The sequence below is a fragment of the Semicossyphus pulcher genome, unplaced genomic scaffold, assembly GCF_022749685.1.
Source record: "Semicossyphus pulcher isolate SPU_LCO1_2020_fin unplaced genomic scaffold, fSemPul1.0.p SCAF_15, whole genome shotgun sequence".
NCBI classification, from domain to species: domain Eukaryota; kingdom Metazoa; phylum Chordata; class Actinopteri; order Labriformes; family Labridae; genus Semicossyphus; species Semicossyphus pulcher.
Genome location: NW_027211659.1, coordinates 3,360,420 through 3,387,781, shown reverse-complemented (window position 1 = coordinate 3,387,781; position 27,362 = coordinate 3,360,420). Strand labels below are relative to the sequence as shown.

The 27,362-nt window shown below is 40.7% G+C and overlaps 1 protein-coding gene across 1 annotated transcript; it reads right to left on the bottom strand.

The window, feature by feature from the left end:
• Positions 1-293: 293 nt before the first annotated feature.
• cryl1 (crystallin, lambda 1) lies at positions 294-26,904 on the bottom strand. Its single transcript, XM_069663328.1, has 9 exons — positions 26,838-26,904; positions 25,909-26,016; positions 24,004-24,130; positions 21,020-21,181; positions 19,037-19,132; positions 18,495-18,593; positions 7,541-7,649; positions 2,812-2,918; positions 294-748 (listed from the first exon to the last, which is right to left on the bottom strand). The coding sequence occupies exons 1-9, from the start codon at positions 26,876-26,878 to the stop codon at positions 644-646; spliced, it is 954 nt and encodes a 317-aa protein (XP_069519429.1). The 5' UTR covers positions 26,879-26,904; the 3' UTR covers positions 294-643.
• Positions 26,905-27,362: the final 458 nt, after the last annotated feature.

Sequence of the window (27,362 nt, the reverse complement as noted above, 5' to 3'; positions counted from 1 at the left end):
TTTGAGACACCTGCTGCAGGCTCCACCTCATGTATACAGTAGAAATATTATGCATTTTTGCTTTGCTGGTATCAGTGCATCTTGTCACATTTAATGGATGTAAGCTGCACAGTATGATCAGGTGATATCACCGTGACATGAAGCAGAGCAAAAATGTCCGTCTGTAACACCCATGACAAGTTTCTATCCCTCGTTTCCCGGGACTTAGAACGACGTAATGCTACTCGCATCATGGATTTGTTTTGCAGGAGGGAACAGAGACCACTCCAGTACTCACCAAGACACACCTTAAATATGATTTCATGGTTTAATTTACTTCATGATCACCATCACACAGGTCGTATTATATAAACACTGGCTCAGTGTTCGTGCTGGGATCAAGATACAGACAAAAAGATCAAATATTGTGATTTGGAAAAAAATGTGTTTAAAATGGATTCCCTGCCACACTTCTTTCATAAGGTTGGCACAAAGTTTTGTTCCTCTCAAGGACTCTTTCTCATTACATAGGATGGATATCTCTTTTTCAATTTATCAACTATGATTTTGTTCAAAATGCTGTGCTGGCATAACAGGAAATTGAAGTAAATTGTTCATTCAACAGTCAGAATCAGAGCTTTCGTTGACTTTGGTTCTGCTTTTCTCAGTTGTCCTTCTTCAGCTTGGCCAGACTCATGAGGAGCTGATCCCTCCTCTCAATCCTGGCTGTCAGATGCTGCCGGTCGCTAGGAATCAGCTCACACATCTCCTGTGGGCAGCAAGAAAGGAAACATGTGAGAGGAAACAAAAAAGACAGTCAGAGTTAAGAAAAGAAGGCTTGATCACAATCTGGGGCCGGTTTCACAAAGATGTTTTAGACTGGTCTATGGTGTTAGGCCAGTCTTGATATTGTTCATAGATTAGTCGAATGTAAATTAGACTCATTTTAAGCCAAAAATATTTGACACCAGGCTAACTGAGCTCTAAGCCCCATGTTGCCATGGTAACAATCAGGGACACCTGCTGACCAGTAGCACCAAATTTTGAACGTCTTTGATGGTCCTTTCAACGGTCGGATTTACACTGTTTATAAGTTTTTATTTTTTATTTTTTTGGTTACACTCTTGGCTGAATTTTCCAACTAAAATACCCTCAAAACTGTTGAATTCCTCCAACAGACAAACATTTTCTGCTGGGGTAAACAGACTGAAAAGAGTCTTAATTTTCCCAGAATTCAATGCACCATAGTCCTGTTTAAGATAGTCAAGAACAAAACGGGCTGCACGGTGGTGCAGTGGTGCAGCGGCTGTTGCCTCTTGCCTCACAGCTAGAAGGTCACTGGTTCAAACCCCAGTTTGGGCAAGGTGGGCCTTTCTGTGCAGAGTTTGCATGTTCTCCTCGTGCATGCGTGGGTTCCCTCCGGGGTCTCCGGCTCCCCGACAGTCCAAAGATCAAGACATGGTTTCTACAGTCCAAAGATCAAGACATGCTTGTAAGGCTAATCGGTAACTCTAAAAATTGCCCATAGGTGTGGGTGTGAGTGCGAAAGGTTGTCTGTCTCTATGTGTCAGCCCTGTGATTGACCGGTGATCAGTCCAGGGTGTACCCCGCCCTTCGCCCAATGACAGCTGGGATTGGCTCCAGCCCCCCGCGACCCTGAACAGGATAAGCAGGATAGATAATGGATGGAAGAACGAAACTGCTTTGTGAAACGGATTAATTTAGACGTCTATCTGAAGTCTATTTGTTATATCTAAGCCACAGTCAGAGTCTATCTTTGTGAAACTTCGTCCTGATCATTCTGATCCAAGCAGAGGAGCAGATTCTGGCTGAATTTCAAGAACAACATCAAGTAAAACAACATTTTTATAATGTAGTTTACACTTCAGAGACTTTAGAGAGAAGACATCAGGGGTGTAGAAAAATAATTTTGTCTCGATAAAATAATCCACCAATTTGCATCAATATCAAACAGAATATTTAATGTGAAGAACTTTCATCTTGTGTAGATTTTGGCGGCACCTGTGGACAAAGTATGTCATCCTATCTAGAGCACTGGTAATCCAGATTTGGCAACCTTAAAGTGTCATAATCAGGTTGATCCAGCCCAGTTTTACTTTGAAAACCAGGACCAAAGTAAGAAAGGATTAGCTGATCATGGATAGCAAAAAATGTGTTTTCCAAAACACAAACACAGACGGTACAGAGACCTTCAGTTTGGATCCAGTGGCATATCTGGATTGGTCATGTGCCTTGCCTTGCCCTACAGGCAGAAGTTGTCTGTGCTTGTGGATAGAAAAGCTGGTGAAGCTTCTCATCCTTGTCTATTCATAGAAGTGAATCGACGTAATTGTTGAATATGAATAAAGACAGTTTGGTTAAAAAGGCAGTAAGTACTCAGTGAGCATATAACTTTTATTAACTTGGAAGCTGCACACTGGTTTCTATGTGAGACAAAACCCACCAGAATACAAGGCAGACTGCTGCTGCTTTCTTTACTGGTTGACCTTAAACTATTTATTGCAGCGGCTCAGGGTTTCCTCACATAATGACCTTCTGTGGCGAACATTTTAACAGCCTGTGATAACATTTGACCACATGATGGGTACTAAGGGGAGAGCTATTTTGTTCAAGTTGAGAAGGAACTGTTGAGTTTCAGTCGAGCAGAACTAATGACATTTAAAACTCACATCATTTACTGAATCAGAAGTCACGATTCAGAAAGAATATCTGTTTTGATTTGAATCAGTGAATACTGTTTTACATTGATACAGGACATTGGAAGGTACCATAACAGGTGTACATGTTTGGCTCAGTGTCTCTTTTACTTACATTAACGATGCTTTTGGATCCCTCGCCGCAGAAGTCTGGTACAGGCCCGAAGGAGGTCAGGATCCTCTTGATGCCTTCTCCGTAACGTTTCATGTAGTCTTCCAAACCTGCGGGAGGGCAGCCGATCAGAGGGGCACGACAAGGACTGAGAACATGTACGACTAGCACAAACCTTCCTGCAGTTGGTTCCAATGTGCATTTGGTGCATTGGTTTTTATTTGGATAAAACCTCCAATGTGCGTTGTTATATACTTTTGAGAAGGATTGGACTAACTTTGATTCATAATCAGGATTATCTTTGCTATCATGCTTTTATTTCTGTGTCAAATTCAGACCGGTCTCATTCTTCTGAATTTGCAGACTTCAAAGAAAAACACTGAAAACAACAGACGAGATGTAATTTAATTTCATGGTTCTGGATGTCGTACACAGATGACACCATTCACTCTCATGAATAACGGTCACATTCTTCCATTTAAATTGTTTTGCTCCCTTCAAGTTATTTAGTCATTACTCGTATTGACTCATCTTTAATGATTTATTTAGGGTGTAAGTAGCAGTCTTCGGCTGATGAATGATTCCTGTGCTGCTCAAATAAAGTGTTAAAGATTAATAAATGAGGTTTCTGGTTTTCCTCTACTCGATGGAGCTGCAGTACGCAGGAAACAAGACCCGGACATTTCTCCTTGTTGTAGATTCATCTGCAATTAATGTAAAAAGAAGGAATGTCCAGAAGTCCTGCATTATAAGACTACCTCTGCAGAGCCAACTGTTTGTCCCACGGCGGGTCTAAAGCGCTGCTCTTCTTTGAAAGATCAAGAGCATGAATAAGAGCGGATAACGGACCTCAGCTATTCACAGTTGATTACTTATTAAAATGCTAAGTGTAGCATGTGTATATAAACTAATATCTGTGATTGTTTCCCTTCATATCTATGCAGAGAAATGAAAAGACGTAGCTGTGAGGAACCACCGGTCACCACGAGTGTTAATGACTGGACAAAACATATCATAAAGAGGGACAAGAGGTATGTTTGTTGACATTCCTGTGATAAGAAACACAGAGGGGACAAAGATGGGGTCTTTGAAGCTTCACGAAGCAGGTGTGGAATAAACCGAGAAAAAAAAAGAAAGATGTGCAGAGACGACTTCACACGCGGTCTTTAATTACCACAGGTCAGAGGGAGTCTGTTTGAAATAGTCCTGTCATGTTGATATGAAGTTTCGCACCAAAGATTTAAAAGTATGACTCGTTATCGAATCAAAGGAACTGAAAAAATATGTTGTTGCACTGTAATTGTACGCGATTCGATCACCTTCTCCCTCATGTTTTCTCAGACTTTGACTGTTCACATGTATCTTAGTGGGAAACACTATATGTGACACAGCAGTGTGATAAGTACCATCTCCATTCAACCAAATACAGACTCTGTGTGGGTGGAAGATACAAGTGTTTCGAGCTTCTCGTCATGGAGTCCTCGTTTGCTGCCGTTATCTTAAAGTCGAGCTGAAACGGCATTTCGAGAGTATCTAGCTTCCGTATCGTGACGTATTTCCGAGTGAAACAGGACGTGCAGGCGGGACATTTCATTAGAGGGATTTGATTTGATGGTTGAGAAGTGGGCATAGACAGACATTCTCCACAGCGCAGTAGCTAGCTAACTGACTGAGCGTTCTTGGTGCTCTGCGGCTAAATGTTGCAGATTGATTGGTTGAAATTGTTTGGTGCTAACTTACGTAAGCACGCGTGAAATTTAGTTTTACCGGAAGAAAAAATGATCAGATTTGATATAAGAATACGAAGAAATGGATTTTCTGTATTTTTTGCACAATATTACCGGGGATGTGATCTAAAAGGATTAAAATGACACTTTTAATTTCACCTCGACTTTAAATATTTGATAACCAAACATCAGAATCAAGGATCAAGCATAACGATCATTATGTTTCATTGTTTGGGGGGGCTGAGGCTCAGTGGTAGAGTCGGCTGTCTCTCAGTCGGAAGTTGGGGGTTCGATCCCTGACGGCTACAGTCACATGTTGTAGTGTCCTTGGGCACCCCAAATTGCTCCCGCTGACATAGCCATCGGGTATGAATGGGCATAGATCTGATTGGAGATTGGCCCTTAGGCCTTTGCCATCAGTGTGTGAATGGGTGAATGTGACATTTAAAACTTCATTTACTTCAATCTGCTCTGGTTATGTGCTGTAAAGTGACTCATTGCATCTCACGTGCGGTCAAACCAAGAGAATCAAAATATAGAATGCTGAGTGATGGTCTTAGTGATTTAACACTATTCAACGACAATAAGTGTCTTGCGTATGTGGCAATCATTGAAGGAATGAAGACACAAAGCTTACGGGATCGTGTCTCATGTTTTGTGGAGTGACCATGAAGCTCTAAAATGTAAATTCCCCTAACCCTTTGAGTTACAAAGACTCCTTGTTCTTTAGCCTTGAATGATGGCTATGAAAGGTTTGTAGCTAGCTACTTTGTTGAAGACAGGAGATAAAATGGTTTCCAAAGTTCACCAAATGTTACTTGGAAAATAGGGTCAAGATATGAACAACTGTACACTTTCACACATATTGCTAGCACTGTTATCTGTACTTTTGTCTGTTGCAAAAATGTTTGCTTCTGTTGGTTGCAAATGACCAAATATAAACTGTAAGAGCAGCCAGCCCTGTCAGCATCGTTTGTAAATTTGTGTTTTATTTGAGCTTTTATTTTGAAACCGGAAACCGGAAGTAATGCTGTTTATTCCCTAACTTGAGGCGGGAACGTACGGTGCGCATGCGGAGATGAAACGTGCTAGTTGGTCTGGTTGTCACGTCGTGTTAAGCAGTTCCCCTTTCATTTCACTTACAAAATAAGAGTGCATACTAAGTTTAAGATAAAATAAGACAAGTATTTTGGATTCAGAAGACCCAAGTTACCCCCGCCAACGGCAAGCAGGCAACAGTGGCAACGTTAATTAGCCTTTTGCTATCGTCTGTATTAAGCTAGCTGTTTGTTAATGAGGGAATTAATGTACGAACTGAAAATTGTTTTCTATGTTTGTAGAATAAGACACTGTGGAACCGAACTACAAATACAAACAAGGTTTTGTGTACAAACCAAGGTGCCCAAACAAGAAGAAGTGAATAAACATCAGTAAATAGAGCCTGGAGTCTCGCATTGTAATCCTTGGGCGGGAGTAAAGAAGTGAAACATTCTGCAGGAGTGAAACTGGATTAACATTTGAATCAATTGTAGCTCTTGTTAATCTAACCTGATTGCGCAAGAAGCTACCAACCTTTTAAAACGCCTCCTTCAGGACTACAGGCAGTCGTTATTCAGTGTATTATTCCTTTAAAGGATAATGCTCTCCTGTACAGGAACATGGTTGACAAAAGCCAAGTCATTCAGGCAGAGCAGAAAGAGAGACAGAGAGCCTGAGTGCTCCTGTATCTGATTGGAATGATTTAAGGACAGGAAGATACAACAGGAGTGGGTCTTAGTAGTATGATCATGTTCTCTAAAGATTGCCGTTTCCTGAGTAGAAAGAAAAAACACATCAGTAGAAAGCCCCAGCACTGCAACTACAGGTAGAGTTGGCACCTGGTCTGAAGGCCGCGATGTGGGCTCTGTGAGTTTTGGATTACTGGTGTGAGGGAGTGCATTCATCGCTTCCCATCAAAAGACTGCTTTGTTCTGCCAAAGCGTCCCTGTTCGGTGTGTGTACACAGTCGGGGTTACTCTCTGGGTTTCACACTCCCCTCTGATATTCTCCATCTCCCTGAGGTTTCACTCTCACTCTCTCTCTCTGACATGCAGGGACGCCACAGTATGGTACAGTACATGCATGCATGAGACGTGTGAGCTATGTCACTGTGGACTCTCACATTTTTCTGTATGAGTAAGAGCGTGTTGTTCTTCGTGAAAACTCTACAGTCATCGTAATAGTTTTGAGATAATAGCTTGACTATGTTTGAGTTAAGAACATATTTTCCACAATTTAATCCACTGTCACTGTATTTGTAGGTTCTCCTTGAGTCCTGGACAGCTGTGAGTACACAGTGATACACCTTTAAAATACTCCCACTTTTCTCAGTCAGTTTAGGTGTCCTAGGTTTCTTTTTTTGCATATGAGAAATGCTGTATGCAAATTGTACTCCCCTACATAAAGGGAATGTCACTCAGACTCAGACTTCCACCACAGCCAGTGGTTCCTAAGTCTGATTTGTTTTAAAATGCTTGAGTTAAACTCGCTCATACTTAGACATCTGTGTTACAATTTGGTCAACATTATAGCGTGTTCGTGAGCCGGATCTGGATCTGGTTTGGTTACTATTTTAATTGGTTCTTTATTGGCAAACGTTTCATGAAAACCAAGCCTGTAGTTTTTCTGTTATCTTGTAGACAATTAGACAAACATCGCTGAAAACACAACCTTCTCAGTGGAGGTAATTTCGTCCTACTTTTACGGACAAAAGTTTTTACATTCTTCTTCTTATGAAGGTAATTTCGTGGGTCTTTGTTGTTGGTTTATATGAAATTAGAAATCCAGAATACTCTTTGTATACGTGTAATTGATCTCATTTGTACTGGTCACAAGATATACAAAAATATTGTGCTGTTTTACCCTTGTTAAAGATCCAGTCTGTAATGTATCTCAAGACAAAAGCTTCAAAAGGTATGTTGGGAAGAGACCTTGTGTTTGTAGAGACGTTAAAGAGGGAACATTACCTTCTGGTGCGTTGAGGTGCATCGTTTCCATTGGACCTATGAAGGCGTAACGCATTCCTAGCCCCTCTGACATCACCAGGTCAATGTCCTTGACAGAGATAATGTCATCCTGATGGAGTAAGAGGGACAAAATAGTTACAGCAGGCTTTTATGCGTATTTCACTGACTTGATTTAGATTATTCTCCCTTTGTATAGTTTGCAAAAACGTTGAAACCAGTTTGTAGATGTAAGACCGGCTTTCTTTATCTGTTAGAGGGCTAACAAGTCAGTGCTGTGCTCCGTGTTCCCTGGCGTTCTACATGGAGGATTTAAAACTGCTGTTGCTACCAACAAACAAACTCCTGATTTGACCAAAATTGCTGCTCAGAATTTGGTTACAGGATGAACACAAACAGTTTATTCTCCAAAAGTTTTCAAAGTCATGGCTTTTTGCCTCCAGGGTTTTTGGCTAACCACATTACCTTTGATCATGTCAAATGACTCCCACCATATAAAGTTTCACTAATCAGCCAGTTCTGTGTCCTCTGGACTAAGCAGGCAGTGCCGGACACACAGGGGCTGAGGATGGAGAGATGGATGGAAGGAGAGACTGAGGGAGTGGTTCAGGTAACTTTGGGTTAGAGATACCTGTTGGCCAACCATCGAGGAAATCAAAGCTTGGATACGGAGACAGGGAGGAGGGTGTGCAAGACGAGAGGGACAGGGTCGGCTTTGTTTGGGTCCTTGCCTCCAACAACGGGGCTGTTATCTGAGCAAAGGGGGGTAGTGGGTGGGGTCCTTTCTACACGGTAATCACTGGGGGTAACCAGGCGCTTTCTCAGCCGCTCTGCTTTCCAACGCTGGCCCTGACTCAAGGACCATTTTCTGTTTGTGTGTGTTTGGAGGGGTGAAGGAGGGTCCCTGTTATGTAAGAAGGACCACAAGGCCACTCTCTGACCACAGGCCCCGGCGCTGGGGCTGCACAATATAATCGCAATGTTATCACTGTATAAGCAATCGCAATTAATTCATCACAAAAGTAGGGATTTATGGCTTTCTCACTAAGCATGTGGAGATTGTACCCATCGGATGGAGCATGCCAAAACGCTGTGTTGAAACACACACTGTGGGGGCTTGGCGGAATTGCAATGTAAAAAGTCCTTTTGAGTTCGCTAACATGCACTCTTGAATATTTGTTTACGCATTGCGCTTCCTGCAGGCCTACTTGGCACCCATTGACGAGCTTGAGGTCACATCTGATGTTTTTGGACGACAGTTCAAAGTAGTTTAAGGACGAAATTGAAAACAATGTTTACTTTTCAGGCTGTGTTAGTGCCCAGTCACTAACAAAGACGTGTTCTTTGTATTCACACCCCGAGGAACGTGGATTGTCCCAGTTAGTCAGCTGGTGTTTCCGAGCTGTATTTTCGGGCAAAGTAAAACTTATCTTTGCTTCCTTACAAAACAGGTCATTCTAGAAGATTAGTAATGGCGTGACTAGCTGCTTTCATGATGCTCTTTCCATTGGTTGTGGCTGGTTGGTGTTTTGGTAAAATGGACATGACGAGCGGAGTTGTTTCCCTTTTAGCGAAGGTGGTAATCTTGAATGTTATGGTCTTTTTGGCTTGTCATTTGGGAAGGCACAAGTGTAACTCATAATATTAACGATCGTGCCAGTGAGATATGATGGCCAGAATGCTGAGAATCAGTCCCTGAAGCCAAAGCGTCTACATGGAATTTAGCCATAACCTATTACATTATTCACACACTGTGACAAGTCAAAATGTCATGTGAAAAAGGCCTATAGTTTCCTCCGTCCTGGACTCAACGGCACAATTTTGTACATCAGCTGCTTGACGTGCTTTGCCTATGAGAGATCCTTTTGTGCCATTTCCCTGCATGTTGTTGTCATGGTATTATACATTAAGAGTTAACATTATGAGTCTTGTTTTGTTTCACTGTTGTCTCTTACCGTCAACCCACTGAAGTTGAACCAGTGCCTCAGGTGTGCAAAGCTATATGCGTCACTCACAGACCATTTTACCGATTATAAATATAAGGTGTGTTTAAAACTAAGCTGCATAGTGAACTCTGGTATCCCTTGGTGATATGTCAAGACAAGCCTCTCACAATTACACACAGCTGAATTGTCCACAAAGACGAGAAGAGGGTGTGCACTGATTTAAGGAAACCAAAAGGGCTCTGATGAAGATGCATTGTTAGTGTTCATACAGCTGCACAGCTCGTCGTGTTCAACATTACATAATAAATATTTTCGGAAATTGCTCATGTGTTCAATTAAGCACAAAATACAAGAAAATCGTTCTATTTTTGGAGCCTTTCTGATACAAACAAAACTGCCGTTAATTAATTTAAACGGAAAACGTTTGTGTGGAGGTTTCATTCTTCCACAGCAGCCAAGAAAACTATAAAAAACTGTTGAAAATCTAACAATCAAAAGCAAAATTATAATATTAATTTCTCTAGCAGGATTTGCATTTGTGCCAATCTTTAAATGTTCCTTATATTATGCACTGTTGGGCTGCAACGTCTAAATTTGTGTGTGTGTCGGGGGTGTCCTCCCAGAGCTCAAGGTGACACCTTTCAATTCTAGTTGTTTTGACATCAGGTCAAAGACCAAAGGTTACAACAATTTAAAACCGAGTAAAGCTGCATATTTGCTCACTGGACGTTGCAGTGTTACAATTTCAGACGTTTTTGCCCAAAGCAACGTACGTCTGAGGATGGGCTGAAACCAGTTGACGTTTGGTATTTTATTAAATTATTGTCTTTCTTTCTTCTTCAGTTCCAGCATATTCTGAGAAATCACTTTCTCCGTCTGCAGTGTAAATCAGACACACGGCAGGGCGGTGATGTTCTGCTCAGGCTTCACCGGCTCAAGGCTCCAGCGGTAATAACGATTCAAAGCTCTTCCTCCTGTAAAGTTATTTTCCTGAGACTCATGCAGGCGGAGTAACTTCTTAGTCATCCTGAGCTATTAAAACGGAGACTGCTTCGTGTTCAGGATTTACCTGTTGATCAGCTCTGACAAGAGGGGTTGTCAAAATGTCTGAGTTAATCCTGTCAGGCAGGTTTGTCCCTGATATTATGTAGGCAACGCTCCAATTTTTTAATTTAACAAAGCTAATTTATCAATCTAAAAACTAAAACACAGCCACTTTTTCTTAGAAGTTAGAAGAGAGGAGGTGGCTGGAGATGTCACCACAAAAGACTTCTCTGCAGGTGATGCAGAAGGTCTGCAAAATCAGACAGATTCATGGCGTCTGTGACGGACGTAAACAAATGTTTCAACCTTTTTCAAAGCAGACGTTTTGACTTGTCAGAGCGGAAAAGGCGCAGGTGTAATAACTATAATTAATCACGGCTCCATTCCATATACTGTATGTCATAAAAAGCCAGGTCAGGGTGCGAGCATGCACGGTAGCAGGGCCTCTGATGTTTAAAATGTCAGTGTTATATCATTTATGTTATGAACTACATCTGCTGCATGCTATGCTTAGTTGTATTTCCGCATTGCGAAAGGTCTTTGGCTGCTTGGCCATAAAAAACCTGTCTAAACCTTTGTTTTCATAAGATGTTTGAGTTTTTATTTTTAACTTGCTTTACTATTATTATAGGGTTTTTTTTGACGTTTTAAGTTGATGGTTCTTAATGTTCAGAAAGTTTGTCCTAAAGCCAAACAGCCAATTTTGGCACCGTTAAAAATAAGCTGTGTGAAATTAAATTTAACAGCTGGGCCCGAGAATTTTTTCTATGCAAGAAGTGAAATCTTTGTTTGACTTGATTGACATGACTGAAGCATTACTCTGTGACCTACATAAAAACAAGACCATCAGCCACCAGACTGACCATTTCTACAGAGTTATTTTAAATGCCTGAAACTGCTGGTGGGGGGGGGGTAGGTGTCAGACGAAGCGATTAACTGCACGCTACCTTTGCTTACATTTTCCAGGGCGAATAAATTAATGTGAGTGACACATGACTGTTAGAGAAAGCAGGATGAGATTTTGTGTTAAAAACAACCACTTAAGCACGTACAGGACACAATCGCAGAAGCTCACAGAAGCTTTGAGGTGGTGAAGTAAACTCAGTTAGAATAAACCAAATTCCCATGCGCTCAAAGCTCTGTAAAGTTTTCTTTATCTACATATTAAACGTTGCATAATCTAATATTGGATCTTTGTTTGTATTGTTGCCTTTTAGCCTCTTATTTTCCTTTCTTCTTTACTGAGAGCACTCTCTGAGATGCTCTCTCATGCTCTCAGCTGGAGCTAAATCCAGGCCAAAGTCTGACACTCTAACAGCAATGTGGCATTTTTGTCGGCTGGGACCTAAGGGTGCCCTCAGGGTTAATTCTCCTCGACAGGAGCCTCACAAATGAGTGATCCACACATGATATGGAATGTCATGCAGATATGAGTCTGAGCTTCCACAGGCGCGTGTGAAGACACAAATATCCCACAGTGGATGCATGGCAGTCATGAAACAGCCCGTACAGAGTCAGGAGGGAGAGGGACACAGTAATCTCTGCTTCATTTCCTTGAAGTTACACTGAATGGTTTGATTCTCAGAAGAGAAGAAGAAGCCAGTGAAATGTTGCTCTCACAGACTGTGTTCTCGTGTTGGGCCTTGAGTGAACTAACGAGGGCTTTCACCTGACTGCAGGCTCACTCAGCTCATCATTGAACCAAGAAGTTCCTCTTCAAACTGAGACTACATCATCTGAGGAGACGACGAATTCCAAACAACTTAAAAAGTCTAAACTGTGACAAGCCCACAGGCGACGCTTCAAGGACTATTGCCTCTGTGTATGGGGAGCCTGCTCTATCGACCGAGCTACACTGGCGCCCCACATATGACCATTTTTAATTGTGATTTTGTGCTGCAAAATGATTTATCTACACAGATATGCACACAAGAACATTATCTACACAAACCGTTTTCACAGGAGACATTTCAACTTGTCAAAGCAGGAAATATTCAGGTGTGTATCTAATAATATTAAAGGTTAATCAAATCCATTACGCATACCAGAAAGGCATGTGAGCGAGCATGCACAATACCAGATCCCCGGAACTGCGACTCACAATGTGTGCATCTTTGATGTTATTGCTTTGACATGTCAAAATTTCTTGCGCAATAAGGTTCCTTTGAGAGGCTGAATTGCCCATTTTATGTTAAAGTACACCTACATTGACTATGACTTATGATTATGTGGGTTAAATCAAAACAACACCACCATAAAGCACAGCTTTCATTCTAGTAAAGATACTTAAAGTCCGTTGAGACCAAACCAAAGGGAATTTCCGCTTCGTATTACTCGCTTGAATTGGGCTGAAGGAGGTTTTTTTTTTTGAATAGTTTCTCACACTGTTCCCCTATTATCTTAGAATGCGTCTCTGCATCTGTGATGTATCTAAACCTCGTCCCAGACCTGGTAAATAAAGTTTAAGTTAATTCGTACACAAGGTTCTCAGCTGGTGGGTCGGGACCCAAAGGTGGGTCATGGAGCTGTTTTCAGTGGGTCGCCGATGTGTGCTTGAAAAAAAATACTTGTGGCAAAAATTCGATACTGCGCTTTATTTTGGAGGACGTGGGTTTACTGTGACTAGTGTGCAGTAGTAGTGTAGTTTATTCACACTTGATGAGCCCGACTGTAGTTGCATTTATTTTATTTTTATTTTTTTATTTATTGTATTTTATTCAAAAGGGACCATGTACAGTTTAAAACATAAATGTCACCATTTGATGCGCCGTACCAGATTATAGCTTTAAGCTAATTCGCATCTGTAGTCCCTTGGCAGGTCAACACAAAAGGAAAAACAGGACAATAACAAACAGTACAGAGTAAAGTATTTAACAAAGTTACATGAGAAAGAACACACAAAAAAATGCAAAGCTACACACAGAGTAGCACATCCTAAATGCATGCTTGTCAAATAAAATCAAGCCATAAAGACTAGAAGATGGGAAGCAAGGTCGCACTTTTATTATGTTGCACTTTTTTAGTTTAGTTCTGTTGGAAAAAGGATGTTAACTGAATGAATTGTAGAGGGAATATTTCCCTCTCACGCTCTGCCACCTGCTGATGAATTCGGTTGAATATTATACTGTGATGTCTTGCTCTGTCTCAGTTCCAAACTGCACCATTTTTCGTTAAATACATTTGAATTGTTGAACATTTTCAGAAATTTGTTTTGTGATTTGTCATTAAGGAGGTGGTGGTGGGTCCTGAGGCTAGACCAGTTGAGAACCACTGATGTGGACTATATATACTTTTTGAGAGCATCAACCTGATGTTCCGGGCAGGTAACCCTGTAATAAAATCTAAACAGCACGTCTATTATTAACAGAACAGTACTTTTTTTCCTCTCTAATTGGAGCTGCCATTGACGACGTTCAAACTCTTTCTGGCACACATCTGCATCGGCTACTTCAGTGGAACTACCTTCTCTATTAAAACACCTGAGAACATGATGCGTTCAGTGTCACGCCCATGTTGTTGCCTGCCACACTCTGACACTGGGTAACGATTCATTGTTGAGTCTTCTCGGAGTGTTTCACAACATCACCCAGTTTATCGTCCAATGTGTCTTTGCAGTGACAAAGTATGTGGCACCTGAAATTATTTTGCTGTATTTTATACCTGCTTTAAGCTTGCAGAAAATCTATTAATTAATTATAACTAATTTCCATAGAAGGCGTAAGGCCTGTGATCGAAACCAGTTCATCAGTAAAGTATGTGCACAAGGCTGAAGTTGCTTGTGCAACGCTCAGCAAGTTTGTGTAAGGCTTAGTGAAACATCACGTGTGATAACAGTATATATATCCCTGCATTCTGTGTTTGTGGAGAACTTCTGATGCTCTTTGAGTGTTTGTAACTTCTCTCTCATGCATGAATAAAAGATTGTGTTAACAATAACTTACAGCTCTTGGTTTTCTTACGACTACCGTCCAGACCTCCGACCTTTGATCCAGGTTCCTCAGCACAGCTACCACTGGCCTTTGCCAGACCCCGGTGTGGGTCACCCTACAACATTGAACTTCGCAAAAAGTTTCCATCGCGCTTAGTTTGAGCTAGGGATAGACCGATTAGCGGCCGGGCCAATTATTGGCGCCGATATTCAGCATTTTGATGCATATCGGCATCTGCCTTTTTTTTTCTTTTTTTTAATCCGACGGCCGATAAGAGATCAATTTAAAACTGGGTTATTTTGGCTCTGATGCAGCCGCGCCTTTCTGTCTGCAGTCACTACTCTGTCTCCAGCATTGTCCCACCCACAGCACTGATTGGTTACACGCAGAGCCATGGCACGGGTAACAGCCAATCAGCAGTGAAAGCTGTACATGCAGAGTGCTCACACACACGGTGGAGAGGAGAAAAAGTTAATTTCTTTGCAAATTTTATTTAACTTTGTTTTATTTACTTTATAAAACTTCAGGAAGTTATTTATTTATTTATTTACATTTTCAGTTAACTTTATAACAGATGCTGCTGACCCTGGGAACTCCCTGCGTTTTTTGTTTGTTTGCTTAAAGGCATTTAAACAAAGTTAAGTGCTGGAGTTTGTATTATTCAAAATTTTGAATCCAATATTTTCACTTTTGCTGCAAATGAATATCGGCTCCAAATATCGGTTATCGGTCTCCTTTACTACTAATAATCGGTATCGGCCCTGAAAAAACCATATCGGTCTATCTCTAGTTTGAGCGCTCGTGAAGAGTCTGTGTGGTTGCACAGAGCAATGCTTTGAGCTAAATGCTAACATGCTCACAATGAAAGTGGTAATATCCAATGGTTCCCCCAAAACCCCCCAATGCTCGAGAGCAAAAGACTTCACAATGTGCAAGTTTCACGGCATCTACGTAAAAGTTTTCAAGATAATTTAGCGTATAAGTGGTGGACTTATTAAACAACAGGCTGACATCCATGGAGTCATGCCGCTAACTGAAAATTACTATACAATCAACACTTAAAGTTTCAGGAAATATAGAACGATTTCAGTTCTGCAAAAGTGTTAGATATTGCAGTGCTGTTGTATTGGACAGCCCTTTCAGTGTGTATGAGGGTTTACGTTTGTTAACTAGCCTGGGAAAATAAATCCAGCAGTCAACAGACTGATGTCAGTTGTAACTAAAAATAAACCATGACACAAAGAGCAAATTGTGTTTCACTCCCCTGCTGCCTGTGATCCTGTGCGTTATAAACATATGAATGTCATGTAGGAACAGGTTTCAGCAGGCTACAGAACAACTCAGCTGTCACGCCTTGGAGTTTTACTGCTTTAACGTCAAGAACGCCGCAAAACACGGCCCAATGTTGCACCGAGCCTGAGAGAACAGACGTGCTGCAGAGATGCAGAAGACACCCCGAGGACGTGGAAACAGTTAATCCAGTTCACCAGCCTGTTCTGACTGTTTGTGTGCATTCCTCTCGCCGACTACAGTGAAATTATCAGCCGCTTTGGTCTGTCTGATGATATCCTCCAAAAAAAAGTATGTTTTGATTTCATGGTCTTGATGCCTCTATAATTTGATTTTACTTGGAAAAATGTAAATAAAGCGAAATTAATTGTGACTGACAGAAGAGACTCGTTATGTTCCTGAAAGCAAATGAGTTAAAAGAACGACATGTAACTTGTCAATAGACTGATGAGAAGTTATTTCTGTTTTTCACATTATTTTCTTATTTAATTATCACCTAATTAAATATATTCACCAATTAAAAGCCTAAGGTGTCACAAAGTATCCTCACCGTCCCTCTGTTTAAAAGCTGCGAACACTAGAACCTTTACTGGGTTTAGTGGAGAGTTTTAATGCCCCATAATTGAAACTTGAAAAGAAAAGATAAGATTAGACAGAACTGAATTAATCCTGAAATAAATTCTAGTATCAGATTGCACCAAAATTACAGTACGAAAATATGTGTAATGAGACATGCTGAATAGAATAACAACAGAAGTTATTTACAAAAGTAAGTAAGCTACTGTAAGTAGAAAATGTATTGGCAGAGATTATAACATGCGTAATAAAAACGTACATTGCACCCGATGATGAATTAAAAGTGCGTGATATTTAACCTAATCGTACGTGATATAAGTTACAATGTTCAACTGTTAGAATTTCACTCAGGACACACTTCTCCAAAGCGACGTACATCTGAGAGTTAAGTGTAAGTGAAGGTAATATTGCGCAAGATGGGGAAAGTAAACGTGCACATGGTATTAGTAAGCAGGATGGATCATTAGTATTACACATGCAAACTATAAATGTAGCCCCTGATATTTAAATGTAATATTGCATGATATCAAAAGTTATAGTGAGCATTACAGAACAGCACAAAAACCCATTGATTACACACTTCCTGTTGATTGTAAAGTGTTAACTGGTATTTGAAAATCCAAAAGGTTGAAATTAAACAGTTTGAACACGCCTTATCAACCTCAGACTGACCGGCTGAGTTATTAGAGGACAATAATGACGTAGAAGAAAACAATGACACAACAACAAACAAGCGCAGGCATGTCATCTCTTCCGTAATCAAGTCATACAAATCAATGAAAATATTCCTAAGCATGTGATGGACCAACCCTGTTGGTTTGTAGTGTGACATTTCCCTTCATCCTTCATTATAACTGCAGAGAATCAGTCTAAGGGAGAAGAAATCCTTTGAGTGTAGAGTCACATGAGTCAGTCATAATTGATTCCTGCTGTTTTACAGCCACAGCGTTTGGAGGAAATCCTCTAAAGAAACACGTGATTATCTAAACGATGCTGCTTTCCATGTGAATGTTTCTGCAGATATTTTATTTGCATGTGGTTTAATCCTTTTATTTGCTAGAGTTCAAGTAGAAGTGAATGCTGATTGGCGCACCATATGTGACATCACATTTTTCCAACTAAGTCCCTCCCACGTGAAAAAAGAAGACGGTCTTTAAATCTTGTATCAACATCCAAATACGTGCAAAAAACAGTTGAGACAGGAAATGTGGGGAGGAGAGAGTAGGGGAAGACATGCGCCAAAAGATCAGCAGACCGGGACTCGAACCTGCAATCAGTGTGTCGAGGACTGCAGCCTCTGTACATGGGGCGCCTGCCCTACCAACTGAGCTGAACCAGCGCCCCAACAGTTTAAATATTCCACACTGGTATGAATAGTTTGTTTTTGTCACATTAGCTTCTTTTATGATTAAAAAGACATTTAATAAGGAGAGCTAGCCTAAACAGCAGGAGCTTTAGGAGTCATGAGCCTTATAACAGAGACAATGAAAAAGACAGTACAGGCAGAAGAGTTCTTATTAATCTTGTAATCTGCTATTCAATGAAGACAATAATATAAAGGTAATTCTTATGTTAGTGCTTTTTGAAGTCTGAATAAAGTTCGGTCCAGGTAGCAATTGTCATCACGCTCATCGCCCTTATTATCATACTAAGCATTTCTTCCACGAGTGATCATGTAATGGAGCCTGTCATCAGAGGCTAAAGCTCATTTACCCTCATTGTGTTTCTTTTTGGACGGGAAACGTGGAGATTATAGCAGAGGTGAGCTGACAAGGGGCTTCCTCTTCTCTCTGCCTGCTTCTATTACAAAACCATCAGCAGCCACACAAAGCCTCAGTGAGCCCGAGGAGTAAAAACAAACATGCTCTCTTGTGCGTCCAACATTATAAAGGCCTTAAAAACTAACTCTAACAACCTTGTAATGAGTAGGAATGGATGAGGCTCAAGTCCCAGTATAATGACTTCCTTAATATTACTTTGTATTAATGATATTGTAAATAAGGGTAAATGCGATGTCCAAAAGGAAAGACAAGCTAACATCAGTCAGATGCTAACCGCACATGGATTATCGTAGTGTTTTAAAATGCAGAAGAAAAGGAAGGCAATAATTGACTCTGGAAAAAATTTAACTACACCTACAGACGGAAAGAAAACCATCACAGAGACACTGACCTGGACCAGCCTCCACGACTCAGCGATAACGGCCGCCTGCACTCTGTTGAGGGCAAAGCCATCGATCTCCTTCTTCAGACGGACGGGGACCTGGCCGACCTGAATCAAGAGAAATCAGTCGTGTCAAGAATTGTGATCGCTCTCTGAAGACGACACACGTGATTCTGCATTTTTCATTGTTTCCAACCTGAAAACGCCCAGGGTTGTAAACAGATTAGTTACTTTCCATGAAGCCATTTTTTTCCTATTAATTCACGCATGTTAACAAATTCTTGCAGGGACTTGAAAGGATTTAAGACCAACTGAAGTGTGTCATCAGTGTGGTAATATAGCAGTACCGGGAACTAGTGATGCAATGTCATCCAAGATCTTAGAGACAAGTCACTGGATAATCAAACGTATAACCTGTATATGTGTGTAACCTGTGTATACACCTTACTGTAGTCCTGGACTCAGCTGCTTTCACTTGTTTTGCACCTCGCCTGCAGGTCCAGACATACCAGGAACCCTCACTACAGGATTACACAATCTGGGACACTTACCTTGGTCATTAGAGCATGGGTGGTGTCCATAACGGCCGCTGCTGTCTCTGGGTGAGGCACCAGCTCCACCAGTTTGACATGGTAGGGTGGGTTTACCTGGTGATCACAGGACAATCACACGTCATACAGTGGGTACCTCGATGATACAGCTGATCTGTGCTCAGGCATGTTTGGAAAAAGCTTGTCGACAGTTGCATCATTTTGTTTTTTTCCATTAAAAGAGTTTTTACAATAGCAGGCCACACTTTGTTACTTCCTGTATACTGTACTCCAAACTAAAACATTATAAATGTACGATTTTAAGCTCATCTCTATTTTAATTTGTGCTATGCTACATTCCATCACATGTCTATGGTGCGGTGCATTATCTTAGAATACTTGATCATTTATTATTGTTAAATAAATTATGTAGAAATGACACTGTTTCGGCCACAACCATACCCCCTTCCCTGTGTGTGTGCCCCAACTAAAAAAATTTTGTTCTAAGAACGTTCTGAGAATGTTTTGAGTGGGAAGTTTTTATTCGGTTCCCAGAATGTTCCTTTTAATCATAGGAGAACGTTCTCTGAAAACATTTTCAGAAAGTTGCAGTTAGCATGTTCTACCTTTGTTTTTATGTAACATTGAGCAAATGTTTTATAAAAAGTGTTGTGACATCCCAGGCCTCAATAACATCCTGAAAAGATCCTCAGAATGTTGCAGTTAAAACAATATGTCTTAGTTAAGGTTTGAGCGTTAGAAGAACTATTTGAAATGATAAACTTCCTTAAAACGTTTGAATATTAGATTAAAACGTTTTCTTTCAGACGTAATTAGAACGTGTAGGTAATGTTAGCCGATGTTATGGGAACGTTCCCTGCTAGCTGGGGTGCGTGTTCTCTAGGCCGGATATTTCATCCACTTGTGCTACAGGCCGGAGCAGCTTGATTGGTGCACACCCGGACTGATCCACCAATCAGGGGAGAGCAGCCGCTAACTAACCCGGTACAGTTCGTCATTCAAGGCAGCTTTTGACTGAGACCAGCTCGCCTGTGTGCCTCTCTATTAGCCTTTCTATTTATTAGTAAATCCGTAAGTGTTTGGAAGATTCGTAAGAGGCACTCGTTCTGTCCAGACTGGGCCAGGTATGAGTTTATTTTAGGATTCACACACGTTAACGCAGGGTAATTCATTTGTTAGACACGCTCGGTTTAGGGATGCTGTTTTGTTGTTTAGTTAGTTAGAAAGATAAATAGTCTAACTCTAGTTCACAGTCCTCCTTTTGATCCACTTATTTATTGATTTGAGCTGCATCCACAGGCCCTTTCAGTTACATTTTGCCTTGCTTTTTGTTATCGTATCTTATTGTCAATCAATTTTACATCTACAATAAATAACTTTTGCTTAAACCCAGAACAGCTAGTTTTATATTGCTTCCCTTTCCCCTCATGAGCTGGGTCGTAACAGACACGGTGAAGTCTGAACATATTTTAATGTGGTATCGAGAATCCTAAATCTCTGCTCTGGGTTAAAAATATTAAAGTTGTCTTTAAGCTAAAACAATGTTTTCATTCTTTTATTTTTTAGATGTAATATCATGTTCTAGTTCTTCCTTGTAGCTTGGTAACTGCATACTGAATCTCCACTTACAATGACGATTAAGATAAGGTGTTTGTACATGTTTGTTTCTGTAATCAGTTAATAGTTAGTTCTCAGGGTCTGCAGATAAAGGGCTGAAACATTTTCAATTCCCAAAAGATAAACTCAAAAAGAAACAATATTAATGTTTCATTATAAACAGTGACAGTGATAAAAATAGCTTTTTTGTACATATATGCAACCAAACAGCTCACAAGCAAGAAGGTGAAGGTTGCCAAGGTCGACAAGGAAATAATGATTGTAACAGAACACTCTCCCAGTCAGACTACTTTAGCTGCTGTCAGAAAGTTTGACAACAAATCTCTTCACACTGCCCACTTCAAACAGGACAGTGGCGGCACTAACCGGGTGTGAGACGAGGCAGCGGCTCCTGTTCTGAACTTTAGAGAAGACCCTGCTCGGCACCAGAGCGGTGGTGGAGCTGCTCAGGATGACGTCTTTTCCCACAAGAGGCTCGATGTCCTGGAAGACGCCCTGCTTGACTTCAAGCTTCTCAAAAACGCACTCCTGGAAAACATGTGTGTACATGCATAACAGGAAAGTGTAAAGACATAAAGATCGCACAAACACACACACACTCAAAATGGGTGTTTTTCTTGCTAAGCGTCAAACAGCAAACTAATTCAGCATCCAACTTTAGCCTCTGATAATGTGTTAACTAATGTGCACGTTAAAGCCTAAACTGTCCCGACATATTTAAGACAACATGTCCACTTTGTAGATGGCTTTGACACTGACCAGTAAATCGTCAAACTACAGACCACAGCCTGATGCTTCTGAGTTGAAGGCCATTCTCTCATCTTCAGAACCGGATACAACCAGTTTGGGTTTTGAACTTTGCTGTGACAGAGTGTTGGAAAGGAGTGGCTGCAGAAAGCCATAACACGGGGGTGATATACTCCTGTAATGGCATTCACAAAGTGTGTAGAACTGCAACAACTGGCTGGGCAAGGAGCATACTTGCTGAAATCATGCGTGATAATGTGACGCTGCTCTCAGTAACATGTACGGAGGAGTGTTTCTGTTCCATTGAAGGACAACAGACAGCAGTTTCATACTTTGATAACATGCTGTCATATACTCTGTGATCTGTTTCAACTTGTATTCTCACATATTATAGTTTTTTAATTATAGAATTAGTTTAACACATTTCATAAATTGGATAGATAGACAGACACACATACAGACAGACAGACAGACGGATGGACAGACAGACAGATAGACAAACAGATGGATAGACAGACAGACAGATGGACAGACAGACAGATAGACAAACAGACGGACAGACAGACGGACGGATGGACACACATACAGACAGACAGACAGACGGATGGACAGACAGACAGATAGACAAACAGATGGATAGACAGACAGACGGATGGACAGACAGACAGATAGACAAACAGACAGACGGACAGATAGAGAGACAGACACACATACATACAGACAGATAGACAGACAGACAGACAGACAGACAGACAGACAGGCAGACAGACAGACAGACGGACGGACAGACAGACAGACAGACAGACGGACCCATAGACAGACAGACAGACAGATAGACAGACAGACACACATACAGACAGATAGACAGACAGGCAGACAGGCAGGCAGACAGACAGACGGACAGACAGATGGACAGACGGACCCATAGCCAGACAGACAGACGGACGGACAGACAGACAGACAGACAGACGGACCCATAGGCAGACAGACAGACAGACAGACAGACAGACAGACAGACAGATAGACAGACAGGCAGACGGACAGACAGACAGACAACTGTTGAAAAGTTGTGATCAATAACATCCGATGATGTGATGCTTTCAGGAAATGTAGCAGTGACTATCTGAGCAGGAAAACTTTGCATTCTTTCACTTGACGTTTCCCTGTTTCTAATAAGTCCTCTATTGTTCCCTGTGAGGGTGAACTCGGCACAGTATTGATTCATTCTGGCCCTACCTGACTCTCTGTGATGAAGAGCACTATTGTTTGCAGAGCCATGTTCCTGCTAACTTTCTAATTCACATGATGACGGAGTTAGAACAAACTAGTTTTAACTGTCGAGTGTTTGTTTGTTTTGGTGTCGGACATGACAAAACAAGATGAGTGACTGGTTTAAGATGTCATGTAAGGATTGTGACATGGCAGGCAACTGCAGCATGGCAACTGTTTTCATCACAACCTCCTCCTGAACCTGTCGTCAAAGGGAAACTCTATTATTAGTATAACACAGCTCATGAAGTCGGTCATGAAATGTGAAAATATAATATTAATAACAAATAATAATAAGTTCTCGAATATTTACAGTAGTTAGAAAACATTTAGGTTTTGATTGAATAGACAAAAAGTTAATATCTGATAAACAATTAAGGTAACAAAATAGTGTGTTACATTTCACATGGTAAAAACATCACAAATAACATGCAGTGCTGACTGGCTGAAACATTTAACCTTACTTTAGCACACATAAAATCCCACTCACTGCATCCATGTTGAAATATTCTTAATAACTGACACTTAAAGCAGACCCACAATAAGTTATAAGTTACAAAGACTTTTAAATTTGATCTTTTTTATATAGAAGCTGCTTAAAGCAGATAAAGAAGTGGCTTCTGATCATTTGGATAACATCTAGTCACACTTTTTCAAGGTGTAAGATAAGAAAACATCAGATAGAAGTGTATTTCTGGCACCGGTTTAGCTCAGCAGTTAAATCACGCATCCCACATACAGAGGACACAGTCCTTCATGCAGAGGCCCCGGGCTCGACCCCCACCCTCAGCCCCCGGCCACGCATCGTCCCCACCCTTTCTTCCCCTGTCTCTGACACTATCCACTGTCCTCCCTCTATCAATAAAGGCATAAAAGGCCAGAAAATAAACAAATTTTAATTTTAAAAATGTATTTATCAAGATGGAAAATGTGCAACAGCTATAGCACAAAGTAGGACATGCTGCAAATATAAAACATGTCAATAAACAGCCATTAAAAAGCTACTTAAACTAAATATAATCAATGTGAAAAAGATAAACAAAGAGTAAAATTATAAAGGAGATATATTATGACTGGTCAGGTAATGTATATTATAAGTAGAGTTAACCAGATCAAACAGTGCATGTGATGCATGCATTCATTCATGCACCATAAATAATGAACTACTAATGAAGCATTCCCACGCAGCAGTGATGAGAGGCACAAAGTCTGACCACATCTGGGATACAGGCCTCATGCAGAATGTGTAATTATTTAAAAATGAATGATAATAAAAAACAAGAGGCAAATTTCACTTGATTTTAGCCTTTGAGACAAGCAGACGGAATGGTCACCTGGACGAAGAAGGCTCCCTCCAGTGCCGGAGCCAAGTCATCGTAGCAGCTGAGCAGGGCGTGCTGCTGCGTGGCGCTCAGCTCTCCTTTCAGCATGTGGGCCTCCTCCAGCTCCTCCAGCTGCTTCCTGAGAACAATAGAGTAAAAGAGGTGGTTCGCTCTCACCCCAACACTTCTTCAAAGACATGTAACATTACTCTTTTAAGGTTTAAGGAATAAAAATTTTCAATACAAATACAGCAGATTTGAATGGTTAAAAAAAGCATGATATAAAACCGCCCGGGGGGATTTTTAATCCCGAGCTTGTTTGTGGTTTCATGACTAATTGCTGAGATTGGTTTTCGAGCCAGGACAAATACAGAAACACCATGGCTGCAACTTCTGGTCGCACAGCAGAGGCTATTTAAAGGATATCATATGAGATGAGTCAGCAACATACCTGAATGTATGTGATGTAAGTTAATAAAACGTACTGATAATTGACCGATACATGACTGAAAGATCAGTACAAGGACTCCCTCTAGTGTTCACACAGGCAACTGAATCTTCAAGAGTCAGCTACGGTATAAAGACCGGAGAAGCAGTAGCAGATAAGATTTTTAAACCATACACAAAAGTAAAATGAACAAGATCCTGGTGGAGAAATTTGCTTTGTTTCACAGTATCTTCATCTTATTCGGCTGTTTTTGTCTGAAAGTGTTTTCAAAGGAGCTTTTTACCTGAAGCACTTTCCACATTCCACAGTAATGTTTAACCAGGCATGACTAGGCTATGAAAGAGTAGGCAGACCTGAACATGTGTTTGTCCAAGTGTTTCTATAGTGGGAGGAAGTCAGTGATCATGCAGCGACCATGTGTCCTCTCTGTGAAAGGAAGAGGAAGTTATCTTTTTGGACAGGGCCAAGCTGAGTGCATTGGGAGCCGGTCTACAGTGCACGTCTGGTTAATGTTCCCCTTAGTTTTGCAGCTAAGGACTCGTGTTGACTGGAAAGTGAAAACAGTAATTCCCTGGTGTTAGTGATGTCAGAGCACAGCAACATCTGGCGAGGATGGCACAGAACTGTTTATAGAAGCTGCTGATCATAGGAGGCAAAAGAGTCACTAAAGCATATGTCTCATCTTAGCCGAAGTGTGATCGAGCATTTATACAGTTTTATATTATAAGCTTGGACTGGGCAGAATTGGCTGGAGCTCAACATAATAACTGGGACTTAACTGCAATTTAGTTTGTGCTCAAAACACCCATAACTAACCATGTCACAAATATCAGCACAAAGCACATTTCATTGATCCCTCCTGTACTGGTACAGGCTATAGTCGATATATGATATATATTTTTCCTAAGGGAACGGCATTAAAAATATTGCTCTTTGAATAGAAATGAAGTTAAATGTTGTTGTGTATTGGGTTTAACTGTCCCTTGAATGTATATGATTTCTCTCTACAGAAAACCCTTGAATTATGAGTTAACTAAAGTCAGATTAAACATCAACAAGTTACTGTGGTCCGACCAAAATGTAGACTTTTTAGTGATTAAATAAACACGGATTTAAGACACACTAAATGCCAGTTATAAAGAAAACAATTAACATTTAATCATGAGAGAAAGTAATGAAACTGCCCTTCTAAGCTTTAGAGGATGGTCCGAAAACAGCAGACCAAGATAAGTTAATTAGTTAAGATAAATTTATTTGTAAAACCAAATATGATGTACATAGTTTAATTTGGCTTTTCAAACCCACAACATCAACAGTTCCCTTACCAAGCTTAACCTACCTAAGGGGGAGAAACATGGGAGTGCATATGTACAACAATGAAAAGTGGATGGATTATGACATTAGATTAGACTGCGTTAAATGTTAGTTTATTCTGGAAACCGATGGCAGTATTATGTAGTAGAGCTGACCTTATCTCTTTGATAGCATTGGCAGCCTGCCCCGGTTGGTTGTCATAGATCTTTACACTGTAGCCTCCACTGATAAACACCATAGACCAGGAGCGGCCAATCAGCCCACTGAAATACAAACAGACAGACACACAAAATAAGCAATCAGGATGCATCTTCAATGTAGTCTTTCACTTGTAATAAAACCTATGTCCCATTATAAGTTGGCACATGTATTGTAACAACTAGCCTGGTCTTTATCTTTGTTGATATGTATACACCATCCCTTCCTTTTTAAACATGCTTTAAAAAGCAATGCTGTAGTTTTCTCTTGCTTTCTTTTAATACCCAGCAATTCGTTTTTTCCTCTCTAAACCAGGGTCAGTATGCAACACTTTGTTTTAGTTGACTGTGTAGCCTGCATATTACGCAATACTGCGACGTTAAGTGTTTACCTGTTAGCTCTAAGAGAGGGCACCTCAAGCAATTGTCAACTTTAGCTCAGTGTGCAGAAACAAGCATGAACACAAAAGAGAAAATAGGTTAACGGTGATGCCTAAATTGCGAGGCTAAACCTGGGATTTAATATCCAGAAAAATCACCGAAAAGGTCAGTGCAAAGGTATCAATATAAAGTACAAGATGTCAGGAAATCATATGCTGAGATCATAGAAGATTTAGGCATGAGATCTGAGATCTAAGCATGCATCCAGCATATTTCTGCAAGTTGATGTGATTTATATCATAAAACTATACAACATAATCCATTAGCGTTAATCACATGCAAAATAAAACTTCACACTTCCACTTCACAAATTACAAATACAGAATCGGTGAGAACAATTTACAAGTAAGTTGAGTGTCAGATTTATGACTAACGTCACATTCTGCAGCTACCATAATAACCTGAAGGCAAGGTTTAAGTACATTATAGCGCCATTGCTTGCTCACCTGCCGATCACAGTAACGATCTTCATGTCTGAAGAGCTCATTGTAGGGTGTTACGAGTTTAGATCAGACAAACAACTGTATATGATTAAAACTATTGCTCCGCCTTCTTTGAGTCACGTTACGCTGCTACCACTAGCAGGTTCCTGGTACGGCAGCCTAGAAGGACAGAAAATACATCAGAGAACGCAATACATTAATTTTCCCGACTGAAACAAAGCAAATAAACACACATTTGCCGTTGATTAGCCGCAACTGCTTATAAAGTTAAATCTACATTGTTCAACACGTAATACAAACTAAGCTGCGCTGATAACGAAAAGGATCGAGCGGGTAGCTTCCACATGTATCCTAGCAACGGATGGAATCAACTCCGACCAATTACGTTAATGCTAATCAATGATTGACCTGTGAGTGACCAATCAGAGAGTTGTACTCCAAACTGTCCCACCCACGACGCATTGAATTGTGGGATTTAATTTTGGAACGACAACAAACTATCTTTACTGTTAACCCGTATATACTTTA

Excerpts from the sequence above, each read along its gene's own strand:
- cryl1 (XM_069663328.1), bottom strand. The coding sequence starts at position 26,878 with ATGAGCTCTTCAGACATGAAGATCGTTACTGTGATCGGCAG. Across the intron at positions 19,133-21,019 it reads GCTGCCTCGTCTCACACCCG|GTAAACCCACCCTACCATGT; the intron begins GTTAGTGCCGCC and ends TGTGATCACCAG. Across the intron at positions 2,919-7,540 it reads GCACCTCAACGCACCAGAAG|GTTTGGAAGACTACATGAAA; the intron begins GTAATGTTCCCT and ends GCCCTCCCGCAG.